Source organism: Psammomys obesus, unplaced genomic scaffold (assembly GCF_907164565.1).
Source record: "Psammomys obesus unplaced genomic scaffold, mPsaObe1.curated_primary_1811, whole genome shotgun sequence".
Lineage (NCBI taxonomy): Eukaryota > Metazoa > Chordata > Mammalia > Rodentia > Muridae > Psammomys > Psammomys obesus.
In genome coordinates, this window is record NW_026592118.1 from 22,154,592 (window position 1) to 22,180,148 (window position 25,557).

Sequence of the window (25,557 nt, forward strand, 5' to 3'; positions counted from 1 at the left end):
TTCTTTCTTTCTTTCTTTCTTTCTTTCTTTCTTTCTTTCTTTCTTTCCTTCTTTCTCTTTGTCCCTGTTTTAAAGTCTAAAGTTTATTTCCTTTGTAATGATTCTAAAACATAAAATATTTAGAAATATCTTTTTTAAAGATAGAGTCTCAAAATATGCAGCCCTGGATGGCATGGCAGGCACCATATAGAACAGGCTGGCTTAGAGCTGCTTATGTAGACCAGCCTGTCCTCAAAATCACAAACCCAAAAGACTCCACTTCCTCAGTGCTGTAAGGAAAAGTTTTCACTGCTGTACAGAGCAAGAGAGGATTTTTTTAATAACATAAATGTGTTGAAAGTCAATTAGTTGCCATAGAGTCAATGAGAGGTATAAGTGCAGAGTCCCAGGTTGGCTTCAACTGCATTACTTCAAAAGTCATGGCTGCAAGCCCTCATCCCGTAAAATTTGAATGTGCCAATATTTTCAAACAGGGCCTTGAAGAAATAAGTTAAAGGAGGCCCTTAGTGTGACCCTAATTCAATCTACTTGGTTTTCTGCAGAGAGGAAATCGAGACACACAGGGAGACATCAGGGTAAGAGAGCACAGAGAAATGAGCACGCAGAGCAGGCAGCGTTAGAAGTTGTGAGGAACAGGCCAACGGGAGGGCCTGAGAGCCAACCCTTCTGAGGCTTTGCTTTTCGCTCCCGGCTGCCATGACTGTGACAAAATAAATATCATTGTTTTGAACTATGCTGGTTCTGTGTTATTGAAGGGAACAAATGAAAAGGTTAAAGAGGTTGAAGTCATGTTTTTCATATAAAAATATAATATGCTTGTTCAAAGACATTTATGGTTATTAGTCTTTAAAATCTTTATGGAAGTGAAGTAAATATAGTATAACAGTTTGCTGTTGGTTATCTAAATTATGGTCTTCTACTTTTACAGAATTAGATATTGAAGAGAAATTTCACTTGTACAGCTTTTCTAAACAAAATATTTCTTCAAATAATTTAAGATAATAGACTAACGTTTACATACATGTATATGCTTCTGTATGCATGCTCATGTGTATTGGTGTATATATGAATATATACATATGTTAAATTGTAGAAATCATTTCTGATTACAATTATACTTAAAACTTTTAAATTTGTTGATATTTATCCATGTTCAATGACAATTTTGCTTTCTTCCAAAGTATGAATTTAGCTGTGCAATGGTGGTGCACATCTCTAATTCCAGCATACAGGAGGCAGAAGCAGGTGGCTCTTTGTGATCTGAAAGCCAGTCTGGCAGTCAGGGTTGCACAGAGAAGCCCTGTCTCAATAAAACAAACAAGGATGAAATATATTCTGAAGAAAGTTAGAAAAATCTTATAGGTCAGTTCAAATGAAGTTATAAAGATAACACAGAAAGAGTATTGAAATAGCTATTTTTATCTATCAGTGCAGGATAGACTGAAATTACCCAAGGCACCTTCCATTTTCTGTCGTTCAGGGTTCCTGAGCTTCAGCCTCCTCAACTAAAACTGGGATTAATGATACATGGCAACAAAGCAATTACATGTGTTCATTAACCAGTTATCCATTTTGTTGTTATTATTAGTGTATGTTGTTGTTTTAAGAAAAGGTCTTTCTACATAGCTCTGGCTTTCGTGAGGTCACTATGTGGCCTCAAACTCAGAGACCCCTGCCTCAGCCTCCTTGAGTGCTGGGATTAAAAACCTGTACCACCATGATTATCCTTATGGTTATCCTTCTTTACAATAAGCATGTCTTTATTGTTTTGAATGTTTCCAGACTGCTCAACTCTTATACTATTGTGTATCCTATACCATTCTATAATTATGCCAAACACTCAAATATGAGTTCTTCATTCCTGCTGAAGACATACTTCATAGAACTGAAGCCAACCCTTGTAGTTAAGCAGAGGCAGCATTGGTAAAATTTCTTTAGAATAGTGATGTATGCCTATCTTCTGCTAGAAATAAAAATTACGTTTTGTTCATTAGAATTGCCATGAAATTCTGGTAATCCCACAGGCAGTTATAGCCACTGCTGTGATAATGGGGGCCTTTGGCTCTCATCTTATTAAGCAGCAAAATACTGGCATTGGTTTTCACAGTTGTAGAGGAATTACACTAGTCTACTTAGTAGGCTGTATTAGATTTCCTAGATTCTCCTCCTCTGAGGCTTGCATACAGTTGCTCATATAAGAAATTTTTATTAGATGTGGAAGCATGCTTTCAGTTATAGCCATAACTTGTCAAGTTTCTGCACTACTGGCTCCTTGTGAGCACGTGCTAGCAACTGGGCTGGAAATTCATTCCCTTCCCTAGGCCCTATGTTTTACTCCAGAAATGAGTGCTTGTCTCCATTTTGACTAGCTCCTTGATTTGTCTTTATTGTAGTCTAGCTCCACAGCAATGAGAACCATCTTCTTAAGATTAACATTTGACTGAAAGGAATTTGATGTAGTGAAAAGCAGTTGTGACGTGACACTGGCTCTGTCTGCTTCACTTCCTTCTCTAACACCAATTCTGGCTTTCTACAGCATCTTCAGGCAGTTTATATGCCCGAGGCAGTAGTCAGCCTTCCATAGATTCTTTACCACATCCCACCATTGTATCAAGTTTAGTAAAATCCTTTCTATTGTATCATTTATTAAGTCCGGCCTCTGAAGAAATTCTGAATGATAGATATCTTACTGTAACAGAATCACTCATTTCAAAATGCCCGAGTAAATGGGAATAATAGATTTAATCTCTTTACCCCACACATGTCATTATTAATTTATAATATTTTTATTTATAAATATGATGGTTTATAATTTCATAAGTGTATATTGAAGCATAAAATAAAAATACATTAATTTTGAAATTATTTCAACATGCTACTAGAAAACAAATATTCTAGCATATTATTTATGGCATATAGATACATGAACATTATATGCATCAATGTAATCTATATTTAACATTATGTATCATATATGTAGTAAAATGTATTTACTTTATTCAGTACCTAATAAATTATTTAATATTCTCTAGTACTAGTATCTACATTTTGAAATAATAATGTTTGTATCCCATTTCCCACAAATCTCTCATCAAAACCTGTATGTCAACACTAGCCTTAAATGATGTTAAATAACTTTGGGAGACATTAATGATGTTTTGTAGACATGATGGTGATTAATTTTAGTGCTCCCTATTGAATGAAATTAAAGTTTAAAAAAAAAAAGTCAAAAGTTGACTATAGTCTATTTATCTTCAGAAAGAGCTTGTCATTTGCAAGAAAAAAATATTCCTGAAGTCAAGGTTAAATTTATCGTATGGTCAGTGTATCTACAAAACTCAGTAGAACTCCATTTATATAGATCATAAGTCATGGGAGAAATGGAATATCAATGACGACAGTCAGAAGTTACAAGTGAATGGAACTCATAGAACTTCTCACAGGGAGGTAGGAAACCCTTCTCCTGAGATTATGATAATGAGTCTTCCAGAATGACCATGCTTACTGGAACTTAAAGTAAATTAACTTGGCGCATTTCAGAATTATTGGGTCCAGCCAGATGTAAACAATAATTTCTTAGGTAGTGCCAAATCAAGGAATTTCTTTAAGACCACTTTAAAATATATTTAAAATTTCTCAAAATTAATAAAATTCAAAATCCTTTTTGAATTAAAAAAATGGTTTCTACTTCAAATGCTAGTATTACTTTGCAAATTAAAAAAATTGATGTACCTTAAAATTTTAACATCTAACTTAAAAATAATCGCAAATATAAATTCTTATATATGAGGCCTGGTCTGGATTAATACAGAAATGTTCAACATCTTATTCTGTTTCAATAATAATAAAACGTTAATTCAAAACTTGAATTAAATCTACTTTCTAAATGAAATTTAAAGGCAAAATTCTGCTTATGCATCTCTTATCTAACCCTTAAAACTGATTTTCTTAATGATTTCTAATACAAGCATGTGTTTGTCAGGCTTGGGTTGTTGAGGCGTGAGTACCCGAGTTTAGATCTTCAGACCCTGTGTGAAAAGCTGGGTATGATGCTGCTTTCCTGAGAATAAGAAGCAGGAGGACCTCTTGTGCTTACTCACCAGCCAATCTAGGCAAATGGATGAAATTCAGAATATGTCTCAGAAAAATATATTGTACTGTGACTGACCAATAAATAGAAATACATACTGTCAGCATTTAGGCAGCCTGCCTCTCTGTTACCTAGTAACCTAGGATGTCATCATGCATCTCCCGCCAGGTAGATGCACCTGGCAGGCAGGGTTCAGGTGAGCTGGAGCTATAAATGGACTTCTGCCTCTTACCTCACTCTCTTACTCTTGAGCTCTTGCTCCTACCCTTTTCTCCAACTCTCCCCCCTTTCTCCATTAGGGCACCTCCTCCCCTCTCCCTATCATCTCTCTCTCTCTTTCTCTCTCTCCATCCAATTAACCTCTTTTATATAATATCTGTTGTGTGCACCATCATTTCATATACTGACCAAGAAATAAAAAATCAGCCTGAGTCCTCAACGTAATACACACCAGGTAGTAACTGTCTATAACGTATGGCTTTATAGAAGAGAAGTTACAGTAAAATAAATCCTAATATTCTAAAATGGGTTTGTTAGGTTGGCTTTGCGATGGATGAGATGGTACGGTCCCTATCCGGTCACTCAGCACACATACCCCAGTCTCCAGAAAAGGAGACGACCTTTGCTTCACAAGGCTGTTTGATACCAGCCACTGTGCCTAAGTGATAATTAATTTTCCAAGCCTTTTCACTTCAAAACCACCATTGAAAACAATCTGTGACATAGGTGGTCAATGCCACTGCTCAGACAACAATGTGAGCCAAATATACAGACACATTTTGATATTTAATGCACGACTATGATTTTCCTAGTCTATGAAAAAGAAAAAGAAAACCTTCTATTTCACTTGCAATTTCTTATCAAGCTTTGAAGTGCCTAAAATAAAACAAAGAAACAAAACCCCTGAAAATTAGTAATAACTTTGAACTTTGAAGCATTAAGCAAAATTTGATGTTTTGGCATGGAACTTTTGACATGTCTGATATAAGTGTGAGTACAATTGTGTTATTTGTCAAAAATTAATGCCATTAAGGTCCGGGAATGTAAGTGCTGTTGATAGAGATGTTATTGTACATTATAGCATTAAGTGTTCAGAACAATCAACAAACAACAAGAAAAGAACAGGCAAACAAACTCCTTGAAAACTGCAAAGTCCCGAGGTCCAGGTGCATAATGCTACCCTCTGAAATGTATCTGGGAAAGAATTTTGAGAATCTGCCTCTTTTCGTTCCTCTCAGATGGTTGAAATTTTGATTTCCAATGATGTTCAAAATATTTCTAGCAGTCATACGGTTGCCATTTGGTTTTATTGAAACAGTGCAGAGAGAGATGGGTTACTAGGATAAACAAAGAGGATTCAGAGAGCTATTGATTCAAAACAGACTCTTTTACCAGCTTCGCACAGATTCATTTTGCATTTGCAAAGCATGGTCAAGGAAGTTAAGCCACCAAGAAAAATGTACTGTGAATAACACAGGACATTTAAAGCCTTGGAAAGATCAGAAAATGAGAGTAGAGGGCAGCAGTCAAATACACAGATCATGTTTTATTTTTCTCATTAAATTACCTTTCTAATATCAACTATATTACTTATTTTCCAGCATCTCTCCAGCAATAGTTACAGTAAAAGGCATGGCCACTTCAAACATCTGACAAAAATGCTGCAGTGATATTAAAGTTTAGCTCTGACACATGAAGTAAAGAGGCATACTAACGGACAGAGTGTTTTGTAAACTGTATTCCTTCTACCAGAGAAAACCATCAAGTTCGGATTAATGTAAAAAATGTCCTTTACTAATAGATGAATGACAACGTATCCCAGTGCGTGCGCGCGTGCGCGTGCGTGCGCGTGTGTGTGTGTGTGTGTGTGTGTGTGTGTGTGTAAGATAGAGAGGTTTAGAAATTGAGGAGTTGGGGGAGGGAGAGGGGAAGACAGATCCTCTCTTCACCAATGCTTCATTCTGCAGTAGTTGGTGTTAATACACTTGTGGTAAACTGGAGTGGAGTAATGAAGGGTTGGGTCTTCCCAAATTCACAGGAAAATTGGAGGGCTGTCACTTTTCCATATAAGGGTATATCCTGAGGCAGAAGCTGTGCAGCTTCACCTTAATAACAGGTGGTTACTCCTGGATGATGTTACCGTTTCAGACAGAGAAACGAAGCACTCTCTTGGCCACTTTAAGAATGATACATTCTTGAGATTTATAATACCTGCTGTTTATGTCTCACTTTTCCCCCCGCATTCTTACACTGACTTGAGTACTGAGAAGACAGTACTCTCCCAAGATGATTTGTTTCAAGACGCTTTATTGCCAAGGGAGTACGGAACCAGACAGGAAAGGGTGACCCACATTTTAGAAACCAGAAAACACACACAGGAAATTATAGCTTACTATTTCTGTAAATGTGAAGGCCAATTTTTATTGTCATTACCATTTTATATTGCAGCCGTGATGGCTGCACACCCCCATGCTTGATTCTTGTGGCTTCCAACATCACAAGAGCACCTTGAGAAAAATTACTGTGCACAAATCCCCACTGAGCACTATTTACTCAAGATACAGTACAGAATTTCCATGAAATTACCCAAGGGTTACTGCAAAAACGAGGTGTTGAAGGAACTATAGTCTTTCCTTTCAATCTTTCTTTAAGATTAGTTATTTGTATTAATTCTTAAAATAATAGTGGTCTTTGCTTTTGTTTATCAAAAGAAAATGTTGCAAATCTTAACATGTCATCTGAACTTTATCTCAATCTTAGGTAAAGAAAGAGATGGGAAAGTGATATGTACATTAAAGCTGGAAAAAAAGAAACTAATAGTGCCTAAATGAGGTTAAACAATAAATAAAATGAATTTAAATATATTCTCACTGTCTAAAATGTACTTGTAATATCTGGGCAAAGAAAATCAGTATTAAAGAGCCAGATGTGTTAAACAAAAGAAAAACGTAGAACGAACTTTAATGTTAAGTAGAACTAAAATAAACACATTTCATCCAAACAAGATCATTGTGTTTTTATTTTCTTAAATAAAATTTAATGGACAGAATAAAAAATTCACAGAAAATCATACCAGACCATAAAAAAATATGAAAATGCATATCTACTGTGCTACCTCCATACATTGAGTTTTCTGGTTTCAGGTCACCAAGTCCTACTATTAACTTTAGAGAATGTGTAGGCCTCCATGCATCTACCTTTACCACATAATCAGGTGACACAGGTATAGCATATTAGACACACTAGGCTAGACATTAATTATTTTTTGTCTAGTTCTATAAGGTACATAAACCTTTGTAATGAACTCAGAAAACCTGAGGGTTGCTCTCCTAGTGTTGTACTCCTGAATTTAAGATTATATTACACATAAGGGTACAGTGAGGACATGAGATTTTTGAAGTAGCTGATCTAACTGCATGTGTAGCTGGAAACAAAATCTCAGATGTCAGGAGAAATCAGGAGAGAGGAGAGAGAGAGAGAGAGAGAGAGAGAGATCCATAAAAGATGAGATATTGAGATGAATAATTTGGAAACCACATGTTGAGAGTAGGGTATTTGCACATCATGCTAATTGAATACATTAATTCATTTATATAACCACATATACTCAGTACTTGGCCATTGCCATTAGTATAGAATTTAGTTAACTTGGCAGACAAGTATCATTATTATCTTGACTGTTCTGACAAAATCAAATTGATAGCAGTATGACACTGCTGTGATCAGATCACAAAAGAAGCCTACACCAAAGCTTTCACTTACCATTTACAACCCCATTACATACAGCAATAATAACAAGATGACAGTTTTGTTCAGAATTCAGCACTGATCTTTTTTTTTTTCAATAACTAGTATCTCAGCATCACAGTAAGTCCACCAGTGCTTCTTTCACCCGTACAGGAATTTGCAATTCATTAGTCAGAATTTTCTGTATCTTAGGACTTACATCATAGTAATCCATCCCAGCCTTCATGCTTCTTAACTGTCAACTTCTACCTGTCCTTTTATTTGGGTTGAATTCTGATTTTCCCACCTTTCTATAAGTCCAATTGAGTAGGGTCCAGAATCTTTAAATACTCTCACAGGCCGTTTTTATTATACTGCCTGTATTTAGCAGGTAATTTGAAATGACAGATGTCCAGTTTTGTTGATACACAGATACATCACAGATTGTGAGCTTTTGTAAAGCAAAGGACACAGTCAACAGAACAAAAAGACAGCCTACAGACTGGGAAAAGATCTTTACCAACCCTACATCTGACAGAGGGATAATATCCAGAATATATAGAGAATTCAAGAAGTTAAACTTCAACAAACCAAGTAACCCAATTTTAAAATAGGGTACAGAGCTAAAGAGAGAATCCTCAACAGAGGAATATTGAATGGTGAAGAAACACTTAAAGAAATTCTCAAAGTCCTTAGTCATCAGGGAAATCAAATCAAAACAACTCTGAGATTCCATCTCACACGCATCAGAAAAGATAAGATCAACAACTCAAGTGACAACACATGCCGGAGAGGATGTGGATAAAGGGGAACCCTCCTCCACTGCTGGTGAGAATGTAACCTTGGAAACCACTTTGGAAATCAATTGCCCCTTTCTCAGAAAACTGGGAATAGTGCTAACTCAAGACGCAGGAATATCACTCCTGGGCATATATCCAAAAGATGCTTAACCATACAACAAGGACATTTGCTCAATTATATTCATAGCAGCTCTATTCATAATAGGCAGAATCTGGAAACAACCTAGATGTCCCTCAGCAGAAGAATGGTTACAGAAATTGTGGTACATTTAAACAATGGAAAACTAAACGCTAATATCTAAAGTAGACAAATCCTTTAGCTATTTCTTTGTGTTTTAGATATTCTGAAACACTGATAAAGCATAAAATAGACTAAATATTTTATAATGAATTATGGTAATCTATTAATGCATTTTAACTATTTTTATGGTTTGTTCAGATTGAAAGATATACTTCCAACCCATTACCAATTAATTTTTAATTAACAAAGTATATCTAAGGAAGAAGTGACTTAAATAAACGTTATTAACCTAATTATAAATGATAAACCATTATAGCAATGCATAATAATGTCTGACTCTATAGTTTCTAGGATACTGTAAGCTATGTAGTTATTTCTTAATATTTACTTGAAAAATAACAGGAAGGAGAGAAAGACAAGTAAGAAAATGTTGCAGAAAAAAAGAAAAATAGAATGTAATGTGCAAAAAGAAAAAAAGTAATTTTATAATGATGACACAGGGAAAAAAATCATTCAAGAGGAACAAATGTGAATTAACATACATAATTCTACCTGTACAAATCATTTGCCATGTAATATAGCATGTGTGCTACAATATTGCCCTTTGCTCATATTACCCTATACATAAACTATCAAATATAATTTTATGAATGTTGTTATTTATATCTACTTGTTTCATATAAAATAACCTGTTTCAGTAATCGAACAATATTACCTCATCTTCCAATGATTACATCCACCAATGATGACTGATGTTCAAAAAATACCAAGAAGAAGAGATAACATACTAACAAATTACTTACAAAATACGTAAAGCAATATAGCAGATTAATGCTTACCTGGATATCTTTCCCCGCCCATTTGCATTCATCTCTCCTAGTATAAGACACTGGCCACACAATCTAAGGACAGAGAAAAATCATTTTTCAGGTCAATTAAATTTGCCAAGAGTCCCAGTATTGTGTGCCTTTCGCATTTGTTTGGCAAAACTAAGCAAAATAGATGTCATATGGAGGAATCTTTCAAATGGTACTTTCTCTTCACGGTGGCTATTGTATTTCTGTATACCTGTCACCCATTGTCCCTCTATGCACTACTCTTTGCTCCATGTGAAACCAGAACCGAGAGGCAGTTAATGTGATCCATAAATCTGAGCAGTGCTGCTCTGTGGAAGGAGCTGCTACACTGGGTGGGGAAAGAAGATCACCAGGGAACACCTGAGGATCAAGGTGAAAATTGGCAGAGAACACAGCTCATTTTCTTCTAAATTCCCTCGGTATTTTCATGAGATAGTGATTTTGAAGATTTAACTCTAGGGTACTCTGAATAAATCTCTCTGAACCTAATTTCAGGATGGCATGCTCAAGTGAGACCTGAAATGTTTGGAAAACATAGCTCACGGTGTAATGGTGTAATTTCTTTCTCTTTTGCTCTCTTTCTTTCCCTCTCCATCGAAAAAAAATGAGGAATATTTAAGAATAACAACATATGTTTTGAGAAGATGAAAGTGGAAACAAAGATAAAAATATATAGATCTGAAAAACTGCTTCCTTGACTGGGCTTGCTGTTTTTTTTTTTTTTTTGTTATAATCCAAGTACTTGGAAGGCTGAGGCCAAAATATTCTCTCCAGGTCTACATATACCTCATAAGGCCAAAGCCAGGCTAGTCTACATAGACATAGTGAGTCAAGCAAGCCATGATTACATAAATACTGTAAACTGGGCCAGCTGAGCTTCATATACACAATGAGTCAGGACAGTTACCTGGTAGCTGTATAGTGAGTAATATTCATACATACGTATGTACGTACATACATAGATGCATATGATAGAGATATAGACAGACTGAGATGGACAGACATATAAGTGACTTCATGACGCCTGGGCTAGGCTACATGTATAAACTACTTATACATAGTGAGTCAGGCCAGTCAGAGCTACTTATACACAGTAAATCAGAACAAACAGGGTTACCTGGCTTGGAAGACTGTCTTCGTCTTACAAAAATAAAACAATGAAAACCCTCAAAACTTAACACCAGTTAATTGATTTTGTGTGTGTTTACATTCCTAATAATTAGTCTTTATTCTTCCAGTGGATTTTGTTCACTATGGATCTGGTCACAATAGATGAACCAAGATGCTATTGGTAGAATCGTAGACAGCTGAATATATATTCTTTATGGTAGCAACATGAATACTCTCCTCCAAATTTTAGCATAAAAATTTCTAAGTGCCATGGGTTTTAATTTTAACAGGTTCTATGTCCACTGGGTAGAACATCTTCTTATTCTTCCATCAGTTTTATTTTCTTGTAATATTTGTTAATTTCGGGTGCGGGATATCACACATTGAATAAAAATCCAGAGTCAGTGGCAGTTCATTATTTATGTGTGCTAGAAAGCTTTTAGCTTCAGGATGATTGATCATCATTCATTTGGGGCTCCAGGATAATTTACTGTGAATGCTCCCGAGCTCAGGCATTTGAGATTCCATCCCCGGGAATTGGAACCCCAAGTGCAGATACTTATAAACAAGAATTTAGGAGTTATTGAAATAACATAAGATGCCTGGAGAAATGCATTTAAGTTCATGTCACAAATATGATGTTTAAGAATACAATGGGTATGTGTCATTTTTTTATCATCACGTTTTTAATTTGTGTTTTCTTCTAGGTAATTTTTTGACCCGTATGTGTCTGTATGTCTAAATAAAAACTGACATTAAACCAGTTCCACACAATGTAGTCACATAGTAAAAAACATTTAAAGATAGTTTATCATTTTATGAATGAACATTACTCTGAACATTAACTTTCCAGAGGAGTGGCAGGACAATCCCATGGCCATCCGTGGTCAGGTTAGCAATTGAGATCAGGGTAATTTTTCTTATAAATTTGAAGTTTACAATGTTTGAGGGTAAGATATAACATTTCTTCACCCAACAGTAAACTGAAATTTATTGAATGTCATAGCAAACATCTAGTTAAGTTGTGTTAAAATTATAGAATTTTATACATCTATATATCTCACAATGTTTTGTCACAGTTTTCTAGCCCTTGATTATTCTTATTAAGCAATTATTGTTTTTGTGTGTGTGTGTTTTTCACATCTGTCATATATAAATAAAATAGTTTATTTATTTTTTTTTATTCACTTAAACTCCAGTTTTTAATTTTCTATTTTTTAGAAGTGCTTTTGTTCTGTATTCTTTTTTTTTTATTTTATTTTTCTTTTTAGTTACATTTTGTTAACTCTGTGTCCCAGCTGTATCCCGCTCCCTCATTCCCTCCCCAACCCCACACTCCCTCCCTGGTCTCCTCCCTGCCCCTTTCCAAATCCCCTGATAGGGGAGGACCTCCTCCCCTTTCATCTGACCCTGTTTTATCAGGTATCTTCAGGGCTGGCTGCAAAGTCCTCCTCTGTGGCCTAACAGAGTGCTCCTCCCTTGGGGGGGGGGGGTCAAACAGCCTGCCCTTGAGATCCTGTTAGAAATAGTTTATAATCACAATAAATTTCATTTTTTTTCTTTACTCGAAAACTAGTTAACTATCAATGTCTTAGTTTCTGACTCCACTATTTAAAGTATTGATGTTGTGCATGCTGATGTGTGTAACCAGAAGTTAATGTTGGTTATCTTTCTTAATTGTTTTCAACTTTATTTTTAATGTAGGGTCTGTGAACGGTGTAATCACAGCTTTGCCTAGACTGGCTGACCAGCAAGTTGCTCATTTCCCTTGTCTCAACTTGGCAAAAGCCAGGATTACAGGAGTGTTTTATGATCCTGGTACTTCATGTGGGTGCTGTAGGCTCAACACAGGCTATCATGCTTGCCCATCAAGTACTTTTAGGGATGAGATATTTTACCTGCCCTAGATTTGTTTATTTTTAAACAATACTACATTTACATTCTTGACAAACTCTCCTACTCCTTTCTTCCTTTTCCCTCCCTCCTTTCTTTCCTTCCTTCTTTTTCTTCTGTTTCATTTTGTAGCTCTGGAAATTAAATACAGATCCCTGAATATATTAGAAAAAAACTCTATGCCATTAATTTATAGTTCTACCCTTATTATGTACGGTCCTATTAATAACATACTAAAAACAGTATGTTTATTATTTTCAGGAATATACTATTTCTTTGTTTTTTTTTCAAACCCGATAATGCAGTTTTGCCTAAAACAATGGTTGGCGTATTAGTTACCTTTAAGTTAGCACATTTATCTCTACTATGCCTTGTAAAATCAAGAACTATTTATGACCTTCTATAGCATGTCCTATAAAGTTCATCAAAATATTATTTATATTTGGTATGTTTTCATGTTTAGTTAAGCCATGAACATTAAAATATACCAAAAATAAATATGCACTTATAAATTGAGTTTATTATTTCTGTGATACATAATAATATGATATATCTAAAATTATTTTTTATTGATGAGATGTGTGACTCTACATTATTAGAATATAAATTTCAAACTCAAGGGCAAGAGCTGTAACAATAATACTATGACAATAGTCTTGACACTTCTCATTTATTTATTGACTCAATTATATTTATTAACAGTCTAGTGTATAGAAGACACTGTTGCATGTATGTTGTATAGTTTATGGCCTGTGATAACTTGTACCTATGCTATACTGAGATATGGCTCTTGAATTTGTTTCACAAAACTCTCAGATTTTGATATGATGATTTGGGTCTTTCAATTTTTAGATACAATTTATTTCTTTACGAAATTTATAACATAAATGTTAAATACATGCTTTTCATAATAGGCAATGTATGGTCATATGCTATCTATCTATATCTACATATCTGTCTGCTTATCTATCAATAAGATAGATATATATCATCAATCTAATCTACTATCTATCATCTATGTACCTAAACACACACACACAGTTTATCCTGATAATTTAACAAATATCATATCCAAAAGTTAAAATCAAAATGTACTAAGTTTCTAATTCACTTCATAAAAATGAGTACTTTGTATAAAATAGCTACAGAAAATTTTTCCTGATTTTGTGGCCATTTTAAAACTCCTTGAAAGACACATTTTATCATTTGTTATCAGCTGACGACATTTAAAAATCACTCCTTTTCAAAAAATCAGAAATAGATGTACCTTCAATATATATTAATATATCATTTTTACTATAAAATATCTTCTATTTGAACTGCAATATTATTATTCACTAACAGTCATTATTATATTATTAATATTATTATTCATTAATAGTATTGATAGTAATATCAATAATAATATTCATTAATATTCATATTAATTCAAGCTTGTTTATACATCACTGAAATTTTGTATTTAGATAATAATAATAATAATAAAATAATAATAATAATGACAGATTTAAAGTTATGTTTCCAAGCCAAAAAAAGTGTTATTACAGTTTGTCCATCCAATTGTCACCCAATGTGTTCTCCAAGGTGTTCCACACACTGCATTAATGCTTTCAGTGGTAAAGAGACAAGCCCATCCCAATCAACATGCTTCCTGCAGCACACTCAGAGTTTCGTGGAAGCTGCTATAGAAAGACTTTCTTGCTCAGGGAACTAAGGGTAGAAAACTAAGAAAATTTGTTTGACTATGGCCAGCATATAGATGTAGCAAACCAATTTTGTCTCCTTTGCCAATCTGTTTGCTTAAATTGTTATATAGTCAATTTTGCATAATAAATTTAAATTCCATATAGTGAACTTAAAATTCATATGGTGAATTGAAGTAATCCAGAAATCTAAAGGAATGTTATTAAAAAGAGCATCCTCCTGATATCTAAGATATCTACATATAATATATACAGATATATGAGAGTGCCTATATTCAAATAAACAGTATGTTTAAACACAAAAAGGTGATTAAATGGTTCATGTGGCAATTAATTGATGAACCCTTAACTAGCTGGCAATATGGAAAGATGAGCAAACTTACATATACATAGCTCATGAATTCAGTTACAATGCATTTCTCTAACATTTTAAGTTCTATGGCATTTTGCGCAGTATTTATTTTGTATTTATTTTGCGCAGGAAAAATAAATACTTCTGGAAGGATAAGATAAATTTTTTAAAAATAATGACCATCAAACTACCATGATTTTTTCCTGTTGAAATTATGGCGTACTACATCTATTAGCATATTGTTGTCATTTGTTTTTTTTTTTTTTTTTTTTTTTTTTTTTTTTTTTTTTTTTTTTTTTTAATACCTCTGGGAAAAAAAAATCTTTTGAAATAGTTTTTCTGTACATTACCCTGATGTTAAGTAACTGGTGAGTATCATAAAAACTTCAGTGTTTTAAACTAATTAGAGCACATGTATTAGAATAAAAATACCTTTTGAAAGTCTTTAATATTCACCAAATTGAACGAAAATATATGATCCTTTGCTCCAACATACAGCCTACTCCGCTCCTCATCCAGAAGGAAAGTATGATAACTGGAGCTGTTGGACAAGCCATTGAAGGCAACCACATTGTTGGATTCCAACATTTCTGTAAAGGAACAAAGAAAGACAGCGGGTGTTAATGTGGAGGCCTTCACTGACAGGCACTATTGGTACATGGTACTCTGAGGCTCTACTGTCAATGGCAGTCAGTCTTAGGATTCATGGTTAAGAAATGCATAGGAATCAACATTTTTCATGAGTCATCAGAATTAGAGTAAGACTACTAAGTGTGTTGATCTCATTCCCAAGATGACACATGCCTGAAGAACAAAAGGATAGAAAAAAAGTTGTAATAGAAGGTGGTCCAGTGGAGTATCTTCATGGATTCATGGACAAGGAGGCCATTCTCCAGTGACAGGTTTCTAAAGGGAAGGACCAGGAGATCAGAAAATAAAGAAGATAGATAAGCTTGGGATCAGGAGGTCATGCACGAGCCATGCCTTATTCCACACAACTTTATTATGTACATTGGACATACACTTTTCAGGAAAAAGAGACATAGTAAGCATAAAATGTCATACAATGGGGCAAAGTCATCAGGAAGCTACACAAGCAATGCTGTACAAAGGGAACAGTGTATATATCAAGGGAGTCAGAGGTTGAGTCCTGAAAGCCTTGGGACTTACACCATAGCCCTCCAAAGGAGCTAGGAAAACATAGCCCCTCTGAGGCCTTGGCTGCAGGCCATGACTTGCCTTGCTAAGTAAGTGCCTGGCTTTAGACAAGGATCTAAGTTCCTTCTCTGTATGACAGAGCCTCAGGGAATGTTCTGAATCAGCCTGGCCCTCAACAGAGTAGAATGGTTGGTATTGTATACGCACTGCTTTAATGGTCTGATGACTCAAGTGTTTGTATTTGTTCCAAGCCATTAGCTGCAAGAGCATTATGTGGTCAACAAGTTAAAGAGACTGCAGACCCAGAATCACTTAACCACCTAGGTTGTTTTACTAGGATATTTCAATATCTTTTTTAGCTTTTTATATTATTATTATTATTTAGTACAATTTACTCACTTTGTATCCTGGGTTTAGCTGCCTCCCTCATCTCTTCCTGCATCCAGCCTCCCTCTATCCCCACCCATACCTCTCCCCTAGTCCACTGATAGAGGAGGACCTCCTCCCCTACTATCTGACCTTAGCCTATCAGGTCTCATAAGGACTCTCTGGATCCTCTTTCTCTGTGGCCTAGTAAGATATCTTTTGACTATTTAATTTTCTATATTATATAAATACTTTGTAATATTTAGGAGCTAAAATATAGAGACATTAAATCATTTATTAAAATTGTTCTTTTTTACACTTTCTTATCACATTTTATCTCTCTTGCAGGACCTCCATGGGATAAAAATACTGCAGTGCTACAAACTAGGCCCTAAATTTGTGTCCAGTGTTCTTCCGGAACATACTTAATGCAAATAACAAGATATTTAAATGTGAATCTATAAAACACAGGTTTTTCCTAGGAAAGAAATAGCAACAAACATTGTCTCTTCCTTAACCCACAATGCACAGGAAAACAAAACAAAACAAAGCAAACCTAGGCATGTTATAGATTGCCTTGGTTTATCTATGTCTCTACCTTTCTACTATATATGTATACTATATACATACACATATATATTATATTAATATTAGGTCAGGGCCAGAGTCATTTCCAATTAGGGTACCCTATTGTACCTATCCTTGTCCTCTGGAATGCAGGAACACATCATCTTCTTTCATGCACTCTTTGGCCTTTGATGCCATTGTTGGTGACTCCTACAAATACATGGTATCTTTAAAAATGGCATCTACTCTTACAATCCACCTCACTTTTCTCTCTAATTTTAAAAACTATAGCATACCCTGTGGCCAGGGAGTCCAAATTTATGTGTAGTCAAACAAACTTAGAACATGAGCTCAAACTGGGTAGTGGTGGTACTTGCCTTTAATCTTAGCACTGGAGGGGCAGAGGCAGAGGCACGTGGATCCCTGAGGTCAAGGCCAGTGTGGTTTACAGAGTGAGTTCCAGGAGAACCAGGGCTACACAGAAAAACGAGGTCTCAAAAAACCAAAACCAACCAACCAACCAAACAAACAAACAAACAAAAAAACATCAGCTCAGCCTAAATCAGTTTTAAGAATAAATAAGCAATGATGGCAGGTTCATCTAAAACACGGATCTTGATTACAAACACATAGGAAATGCATGAGAGAGCTGTAAGTCCCAAGTATAAGAAATTAGAAGAAAAATAATTGCTAATTTTGTGTGAAGTTATCCTGTTATAAGAGAAGGACATCGCCAGAGCACCTTTGTATTAGGAAGGCACCCTACAAACAATTCTTTACCCATTGGACCTCAGTATTATACAAGATGGGATGAATGATATGTCTCCCCAGGATTATTAAGAAGATGATGATAGAAAGGCCGTTTACATAGTACACACTCAATTAAAGATTGGCTGTAAGTACAAGTAGGAATTACATATAAGTATGCCTGATCATAGGGATTAGGGCCCATACGGAATGTACTTTAAATAATACACTTTCATCTGTCTTACCAAGAGCTCTGTATTACACACTTCACCACTGTGACAGATGCCTTAGCAAAACGACGTAAGGGAGGATATATTTGGACTAACGGTTTCACAGGTGGCAATTCATGTTCTGTTGGTTTCATTTCTTTTAGGACCATGGCAGGAAAAAGGCATCATGGGTGAAAGGCACAGCAGGGAATGCTGCTCACCTGGTGCTGCCCCCGGGGGTGGGGGTGGGGCAAGGGTGTCAGAAAGGACGAGCGGCAAGACGCATCCTTCGAAGGTATTCCCTCAACGATGTAATATCTACATCCAGGCCCTGCCTCCAATCTTCCATGCCACACCCAGGGCTGTCACAGTATGAATCCATCAGTAAATGAATGCACGGATTTAGTCCTAGCCATCGTAGCCTAGCTCCTTCTCAATGTGTGACTTCTCCTCCTGGAGACTAAGTCTTCAACACAAAAGGGTTGAGGACACCCTATTCAAACTAAACCAGGGGCTAACATTAACTCTGGTAATTTCATACAGGGAAGAAATAAGTAATAAAAAGTATACACAATGTTGTATACTAATGCTGAAAGTACATGTAATATTATTACATATGTGGCCTTGGCACAGTCTTCATTTTAAGAAAAATGAAGTATTTTTGTTATTTTATATATCAATTCAAAATAATGAGGATGACTTTGTACACTATAATTTAAAACAATGAAAGGATCCTTCCAACTGAAAACTATGTTACTCGCTGAATATAAGTTTGGCAAGAATTATGCATTTCTAACATACAGACAATTAAGTTTCTGGTAGCTCACATATGAAATCACCCTGGAAACAAACAACACATTTAAAAATTGGCCTGTGAATTACGTTCATTAAAAAAGAGTATTTTCCTGAGTAGAAATAAATTATTTTTCATTGTTCTAAATATATCAGCCCATTATTCCTAAATTACTCTAATAAAAGCCTTTGGCAAAGATATGCAGAAAAGAATCTTTTCCTGACCCTCATGTAGTAATCAAGATCAACTTTCTATATGGATTCCTGAGTTCAAATCAGGCCCCTTTCTTCCACCCAAATCTGGTTCTCAATATTCTGTACTCTTTGTTTAAATATATTTTCTTAGATGTTCACACACTCAAGTGCAGTCAACGGTGAATGTTTTCAACTCCAGGCTACTTTGTCTTCATTTCTGTTACTTAAACTTTACAGGGAAACACACTGCTGTTGGAGCCAAAACAAATTCTCCGTAATGTGAGATGCAGAGTAAAGTTCCTCTAACTTTTCATGTCTCTCCGGTGCTCACACTTTATCAAATAGCAACGGATGGCATGTTTTTATTATTATTATTATTTATTACAATGCATTTTGTATCCCAGCTGTAACCCCTCCCTCGTCTCTTACCAGTTCCCACTACCTCTCCTTTCTCCCCCTATGCCCTTCCTTTAGTCCTCCTCCCCTTCTATCTGACCCTAGCCTATCAAGTCTCATCAGGACTGGCTGCATTATTTTCCTCTGTGGGCAACAAGGACATTTGCTCATCCATGTTCTTAGCAGCTTTCTTCATAATAGCCAGACTCTGAAAACAACCTAAGTGTCCCTCAACTGAGGAACAGATACAGAATCTGTAGTATATTTACAAAATGGAATACTACTCAGCTATTAAAAATAAGGAAATCATGAAATTTGCAGCCAAGTGGATAGATCTACAAAAGATCGTCCTGAGTGAGGTAACCCAGAAGCAGAAAGACACACATGGTATATACTCACTTATAAGTGGATATTAGACAAAAAATAGGATAAACACACTAAAATCTGTACTCCTAAAGAAGCTATTTGATGGCCTATTTTTAAGAACAACATTTATTTCCGGGTATTTGTGTGACCAGAATGCATCTGAGTGGACTAAAGCTTTTGTAGTGGAATTAATTATTAGGCTTATAACTTAGTATCATTGTGAGACATCATCATTTCTCCTGCGATACTGAGAAGCAATCGAAGGACTATAATCGAAGGTTTCTTTTCTAATGTTTGAAAGGTAAGTTTCAGCGAACTATACATTTTCCATGATGTGTTGAACATTTTGATGGAGACTACAGTGATGGTAATTCCATAGCGCCCACACCCAGTGAGCAATGCTATCAACACTGCAGCCCAGGAAAACGTAGACAACAAGAAGAAAGATGTAGGGGGCTTGGTAGGAAAATCATTTTTTTTTTATCATTTTTAACAGCATTGAAATCAATAATGGATAGTTAACATTCTCTTTTAAACTTTTGAAAACAGCCCTTCTGAAATCCCAGACTTGTAGATTCTACAGACTTCCATTTAAACTCTCATCGGAATGAACCTCAGATCCCCATCGCAGAAAACCCCAAGCTATTCAAATACACCTCCTTTTCTGTTTATAAGTGTCCTGATTTACCTTCCTGCTTCCTTTTCTATCACAATTTTCTTGTGATTCCTTTGAAAAGAAGCAAACAGAAAATAATCATAAAACATAATCACCAGAAGCCATTACTTAAGATACTGAAAGATGATTTTATAAGCTACCATTCCTTAAACTTTTTAACATGTATCATAAAAATGAGTAATTTCTCTTAAACTTTTACATGATGATTCACCCCTGTAAAATAAAATTATATAGTTTCTGTGACATTCTGATTATATTTAGAATAAACACAGATTTACACACATGATTACATTTTAACGAACAGGTCAAATTCTGAAAAAAGGTGGTAAGGTGAATATTCATTCAAACATTCAAGACTGACCAGAACTCAACTTCTTTTATTGAGATGCAGAACCCCTGTTTGCTGCTCTTTTACATCTAAGGATTTTTGGTCCCCCACCTTTTGCATTTCTAACCAATTCATTCTCCCCCTCCCTCCCCCTCCTTTCCTTTCTCTCCATTCCTCCAAGTTTTATAGCAGGAAGCATACCAGGACCCCACAAGTTGCTAGACTCAAATGAATTACTTGTATTCATTGATGGGTTTAGGCTCATGGACTTTTCCCATGACTTAAACTTTGTCCTTTCCTTATAACAAACATGCCTTTTAAAAATCATCAAAGACTGGGTCTATAAGATGCCAAAACATTTTGACTAAATGATGACCACCTCTAGATATTTGTAAATGTTGTAAAGTTCAGTGGGGTTACAAAAGTTCACATCCTACATAGATACTCTCCCTCCTCTTCTGTCTTTTCTTACTTTGTCTTTCAACTTTTTGTTATGCTGTTAGCGGGGGGGGGGGGGAACCCTGGTAGTTTCTATCATTATCAGTTCACTTTATTTTCACTTCAGGCTTTTATGTTATTAAATATCTCACTTTAAAACTTTCCGCAGGCAGATTCTTTCCACAGACTCTTGCTGGCAAAAACTGCTGAAATATAAATTTTGTTGAGGATTCTATCTACTACCTTTTCTGCCACTGAATTTTCTCATTTCAGAGGTTGTTTGCTTTTATTTAATAGGTGAGGCTTAGTGTATATTCTCAATTTATAAATTTGGTAAGTATTACTAGAATATGTTTCAAAAACTCTGTATTTTAATTTTAATAACAAGAAGCAAACTTGACTTGGCTGTCTGTCTTCGCTAAGGTCTGTGACACCTGGAAACAACAACCTTACCCACTTTGCTTGGCATAATTTGTTTCCAACCCCTTTCATCTCTTATTTATGTTTGCTGATAGTCTAATATCTAGTCTCTTTAATCCCACTGAAATTACGTCACAACCCTCCTCTGCCAGTTCTCTATGTTTGTGGATGGTATGAATAATCATTTTTTAAAAACTTAGATTGACCCCCTAATAAAGGACCTAGCTGCTTTCAGCTGAGCATTGAGTAAAGGTCCATTTTTGAGCTCAGACTGGCAGCTGTGATTCTTGATACTATAATATATGCAAGCAGCAAGTATCTATATTGCAAGAGATGAATCTTACAATGCCCAAGACCACGGAAGGCATCAAGGAAAGGCCCATTTGTGTGTGATAAAAAATTATTATTGTTATTATCATTATTATTATTTGATTTTTAATAATGCCTTAACCTGTACCAGGCAGGTCTAGAACCCACAGTCCACCATTCTCTAACTCTTATATTCTGGTCACTGTGCCTGCCTATTTCTACTGAACCCTATGTGATCTAATTCTTTTCTTCTGTATCTTTAATAGTTATTATCCTAATTCAGTGAATATATTCATATATATGTTTCCTTGTAGGCATGAGACATCAGCTAAGAAGTATGTAGAATATGCCGGGCAACAGAACCTTGATAAAAATTCTGTAAGATAGCCTTGGGGAGAGCAGAAACTAAATAAAGGACAATTAAAAGAGCATGCCAAGTGTTAAGGAATCTAAAGAAGAAGAAAAATAATGCTAAAGGGAGAAAGATAATCCTTGGAAAATAAGCTAGTCACTTAAATCTGACCTCAAAAACAGGATCACAATAAAAAAGGATTAATGCAATATTCTAAGTACAGGACATGAATAAAGACCATATGAAATAAGAAGAGAAAGACATTAACAGTGCCTAGTAGAGCTAAGCTGCTGAATGATGTAAAGAAGAATTAATACTTTACAATGCTGTAAGGCAGAATTCTCATTTCTTTTGTTTCAGTGAAGGACTCATTTCAGCTAGCTGATTATGAATATTCTAGATCACACAGTAAGCATGAAAAAGAGTGAAGATATCTGTTTGTACCTGATATCAGAGATCAGGGTCTCCCCATTTTCCTTCACTCTGTCTTTCAGAAGAGTACATTTGGAGAATATTTAAAGCTAATGAGTGAGATGTTTGGTTTCCTCTCTCTATCACGTCACTTACTTTAGTTAACAGCCTCTTAAATATTTATATTACTGTATCTACCCTGTTCTTGGTCTTTTTACAGAAAAGTAACTCTGTGGCCAATTTTATCTACAACTATGGGTTTTACCATGAGCAGTATTTTGATGTGCCTCAAATGTATACTTTCTAAGGCAGATTACCCTCCAAAGACCAAACAAAGACTTACTAGAAACCTCTGTTTAGATGTTGCACAAACAACTTAGTCTCTGCACCATCTAACTGAACTCACCCCTTTTGTTCTTTCTATTACTGACATCACTAACTTTCCGTATGTTTTAAGTCAGTTGCAAGTATCACTCAAGGAGATCCACACAAGTCAGAGTCCTTTCATCATCCAAAAATGCAGTCTATCACGGCAGTTTTACTTAACATAGTAATTTGTTTGCTCTTGCTTCCAACTGCATTGGCAGTGTGGAGTTTAACTCCCCATAACATTTTCCTTGAATAATTGTAGCTTTTTACTAACTGAACTTCCTCCCTAGGTTTACAAATAAATGCACTGACCCCAGAGGACTCCTTCCACAAAACACATGTACTTTATGCTGGGAAAGGATGACTAAGATAACTAAGATGTCTAATCTGTCTTCTTCCTTGCATCTCATTCAGAAGGGGTTGGGGCGTTCAGAGAGACAAGAACACAAGAAGCAAAGGAAAAGTACAAAAAGATGAAAGTGCAACAGAATATCAAATTATCAAGAGATAATATGAAATACAAGGAAATGAAATAATTTGACATAAAATCTTGAAATACTGGTACATAACTCCATATAGTCCAGGTCTTATGTAATTAGTAAACAAAAGTTAAACCATAGATGTTTCATCTACAAATTCTTTTACTCTAGAAAAAATCTTACAAAATCTCTGTAGCTGTAACTTTATTGATAAAATACTCATAGATGAAATAGGTGGAGCTAAAGCGACAGAGGCTGCCACAGAATTATGATTAATGCATGCAGGTCAGAAGTCAGTCTAGTTATACGCACAGTGTATACACACACACACACACACACACACACACACAGACTGTATTTATTGTGAGTTTTTATACCAATTAATAAATAAGTAGAATGAAAACAGAGTAAAGCCAAGGTTGTTTCACAGCAAATTTAATATGCTTCATGAGAAAGATATACATTGCCAAAAATGATGGAAAAAAAATCTGAAGTACAAGGGCCTTTCCACAAAAACAAGTTTTTTTAAAAGTTATTAAAGATTGTAGAGTGTGTGTACAAGTCAAAATAACACCCAGGCTGGAAGATCCTCCTCCTCACCAGCTCACATTTTCATTGTCAGATGTAAGGAAAGCACTCATGGAAATGTGTCCCGCCAGTATAGGAAAGAAGAGGCACTCATGAGGAAAATAAGATTACCAATGCTTGCTAACTTCCTAAATCAAGGGAACATACAACCAAATTTTACTCAAATCCATGAGGTTGCTAATGAGAATGAAAGGTGTTTATGGTCATTCCCTATTCATTTCAATCATAGAAATGAAAGACAGCTAGGTATATAAAACATTAAAATAGAGTTGAATATAGACGCTTGAAAGATGTTCTCTTCCTGCAAAATCTCCCCTGTAAAAGGAATACTAACTGTGGAACCCAGTAAATAAATATAAAAGACGAGATCTGAGAGCCATGGAGAAAAAGTGAGTCGTGCACGGAAGAAAAGATAGAGCACGGCCCTTAGACTTACCTAGAGCAAGAACATTCCCAGAAAACAAAGAAGAAACTTGTTTATTTGTATGCTTGCTTGTTTATTTCAAGATAGGCTTTTTCTGTGTATCCTTGGCTCTCCTGGCAGTCACTCTGTGGACCATGTTGGCCTTTAACTCAAAGAAGGGCTTGCCTCTGCCTCCTGTGTGCTAGCATCAAAGCCACCTCAACTGGCAGAGAATAGCCAACATTTTAACAATCAACTTTATTCACATAAACATAAACTCAAGAACACAGAAACAATATTACTTGCTAAATACTTTCCCTATAGATTTTCATTATCTGTGTAATTCCGGCTTTGTAAATTCTCTACACCCATTTTTTTTTTTTTGTAATTTTGTAACTCATCAATACTTCATATGTATACTTACATTCAGTCTACCCAAGAATGTTCATAAATGTATGAACATAGGATCATTTCAAATTAACTCAATGGTTAAAGTACTCTTTATGGCCTAAAATGTCTGTCTTTTCCATCCTTACTAATAGAGAGGGAAATCACCTTTCAAGAGCCATTCTAGCCCTTTACCTGAGTGCTCTGACTCAACAATGGTATCATACTTCCTTCATGCAACAAAATGCTCTAAAAACATGGAGCTAATTCACCACTTTATCCCTTCTGCTAGAGTTAAATATGCTGTTTTCCATTATTTTTGTAGGTCTTCCTCTAGAAATTGCTCATGGCATGGAATTAACCCACAACAGAAGAGCACGTCTCAATAAATAATACTTGGAGCATATTTTACTTTTTGAACGAAACAAAGGCTCAAATAAATAACTAATAGCAATATCTGGAACAAACCAAATAAGACCACGATTTTGGTGTGTGAGTCAAACTGTAGACGAGGTTTCTCCATTAGTTAGATATTAACTTCCAAGGTCAATTCATAATTTAAAAAAAATATCTTAATTATTTAAAAACTTTGGCTATTTTTCACATAATAATTATTTGACCAGAGTTCTGAGAATTTTCTCTTGCCAGTGAAACTGGACATCAGTGTGCAACAGTGGGAACATGACTGGCTCTTTAGTGTTTCTTACAACTTTAATACACTCTTCAAGTCACCAGCATATAAATTAACCAGAGCTTAATTTTAAAAAAGTAATCAGTTTTATTAAAACAAAACAAATCACAGCTCTGACACCCAGCTCCTTTGCCTCAG

General features: G+C 35.4%; 1 protein-coding gene across 1 annotated transcript in view; it reads right to left on the reverse strand.

Annotated features, from left to right (window-relative positions):
• The window catches only part of Sema3a (semaphorin 3A), a 175,792-nt gene that overhangs the window by 145,517 nt on the left and 4,718 nt on the right, over window positions 1–25,557 (reverse strand). Inside the window, exons 2-3 of the mRNA XM_055612906.1 lie at window positions 15,205–15,420; window positions 9,697–9,759 (exon numbers count right to left, since the gene is read on the reverse strand). Of these exons, the coding sequence (XP_055468881.1) occupies window positions 9,697–9,759; window positions 15,205–15,420 (279 nt within the window). The remainder of the gene's footprint in view (window positions 1–9,696; window positions 9,760–15,204; window positions 15,421–25,557) is intronic.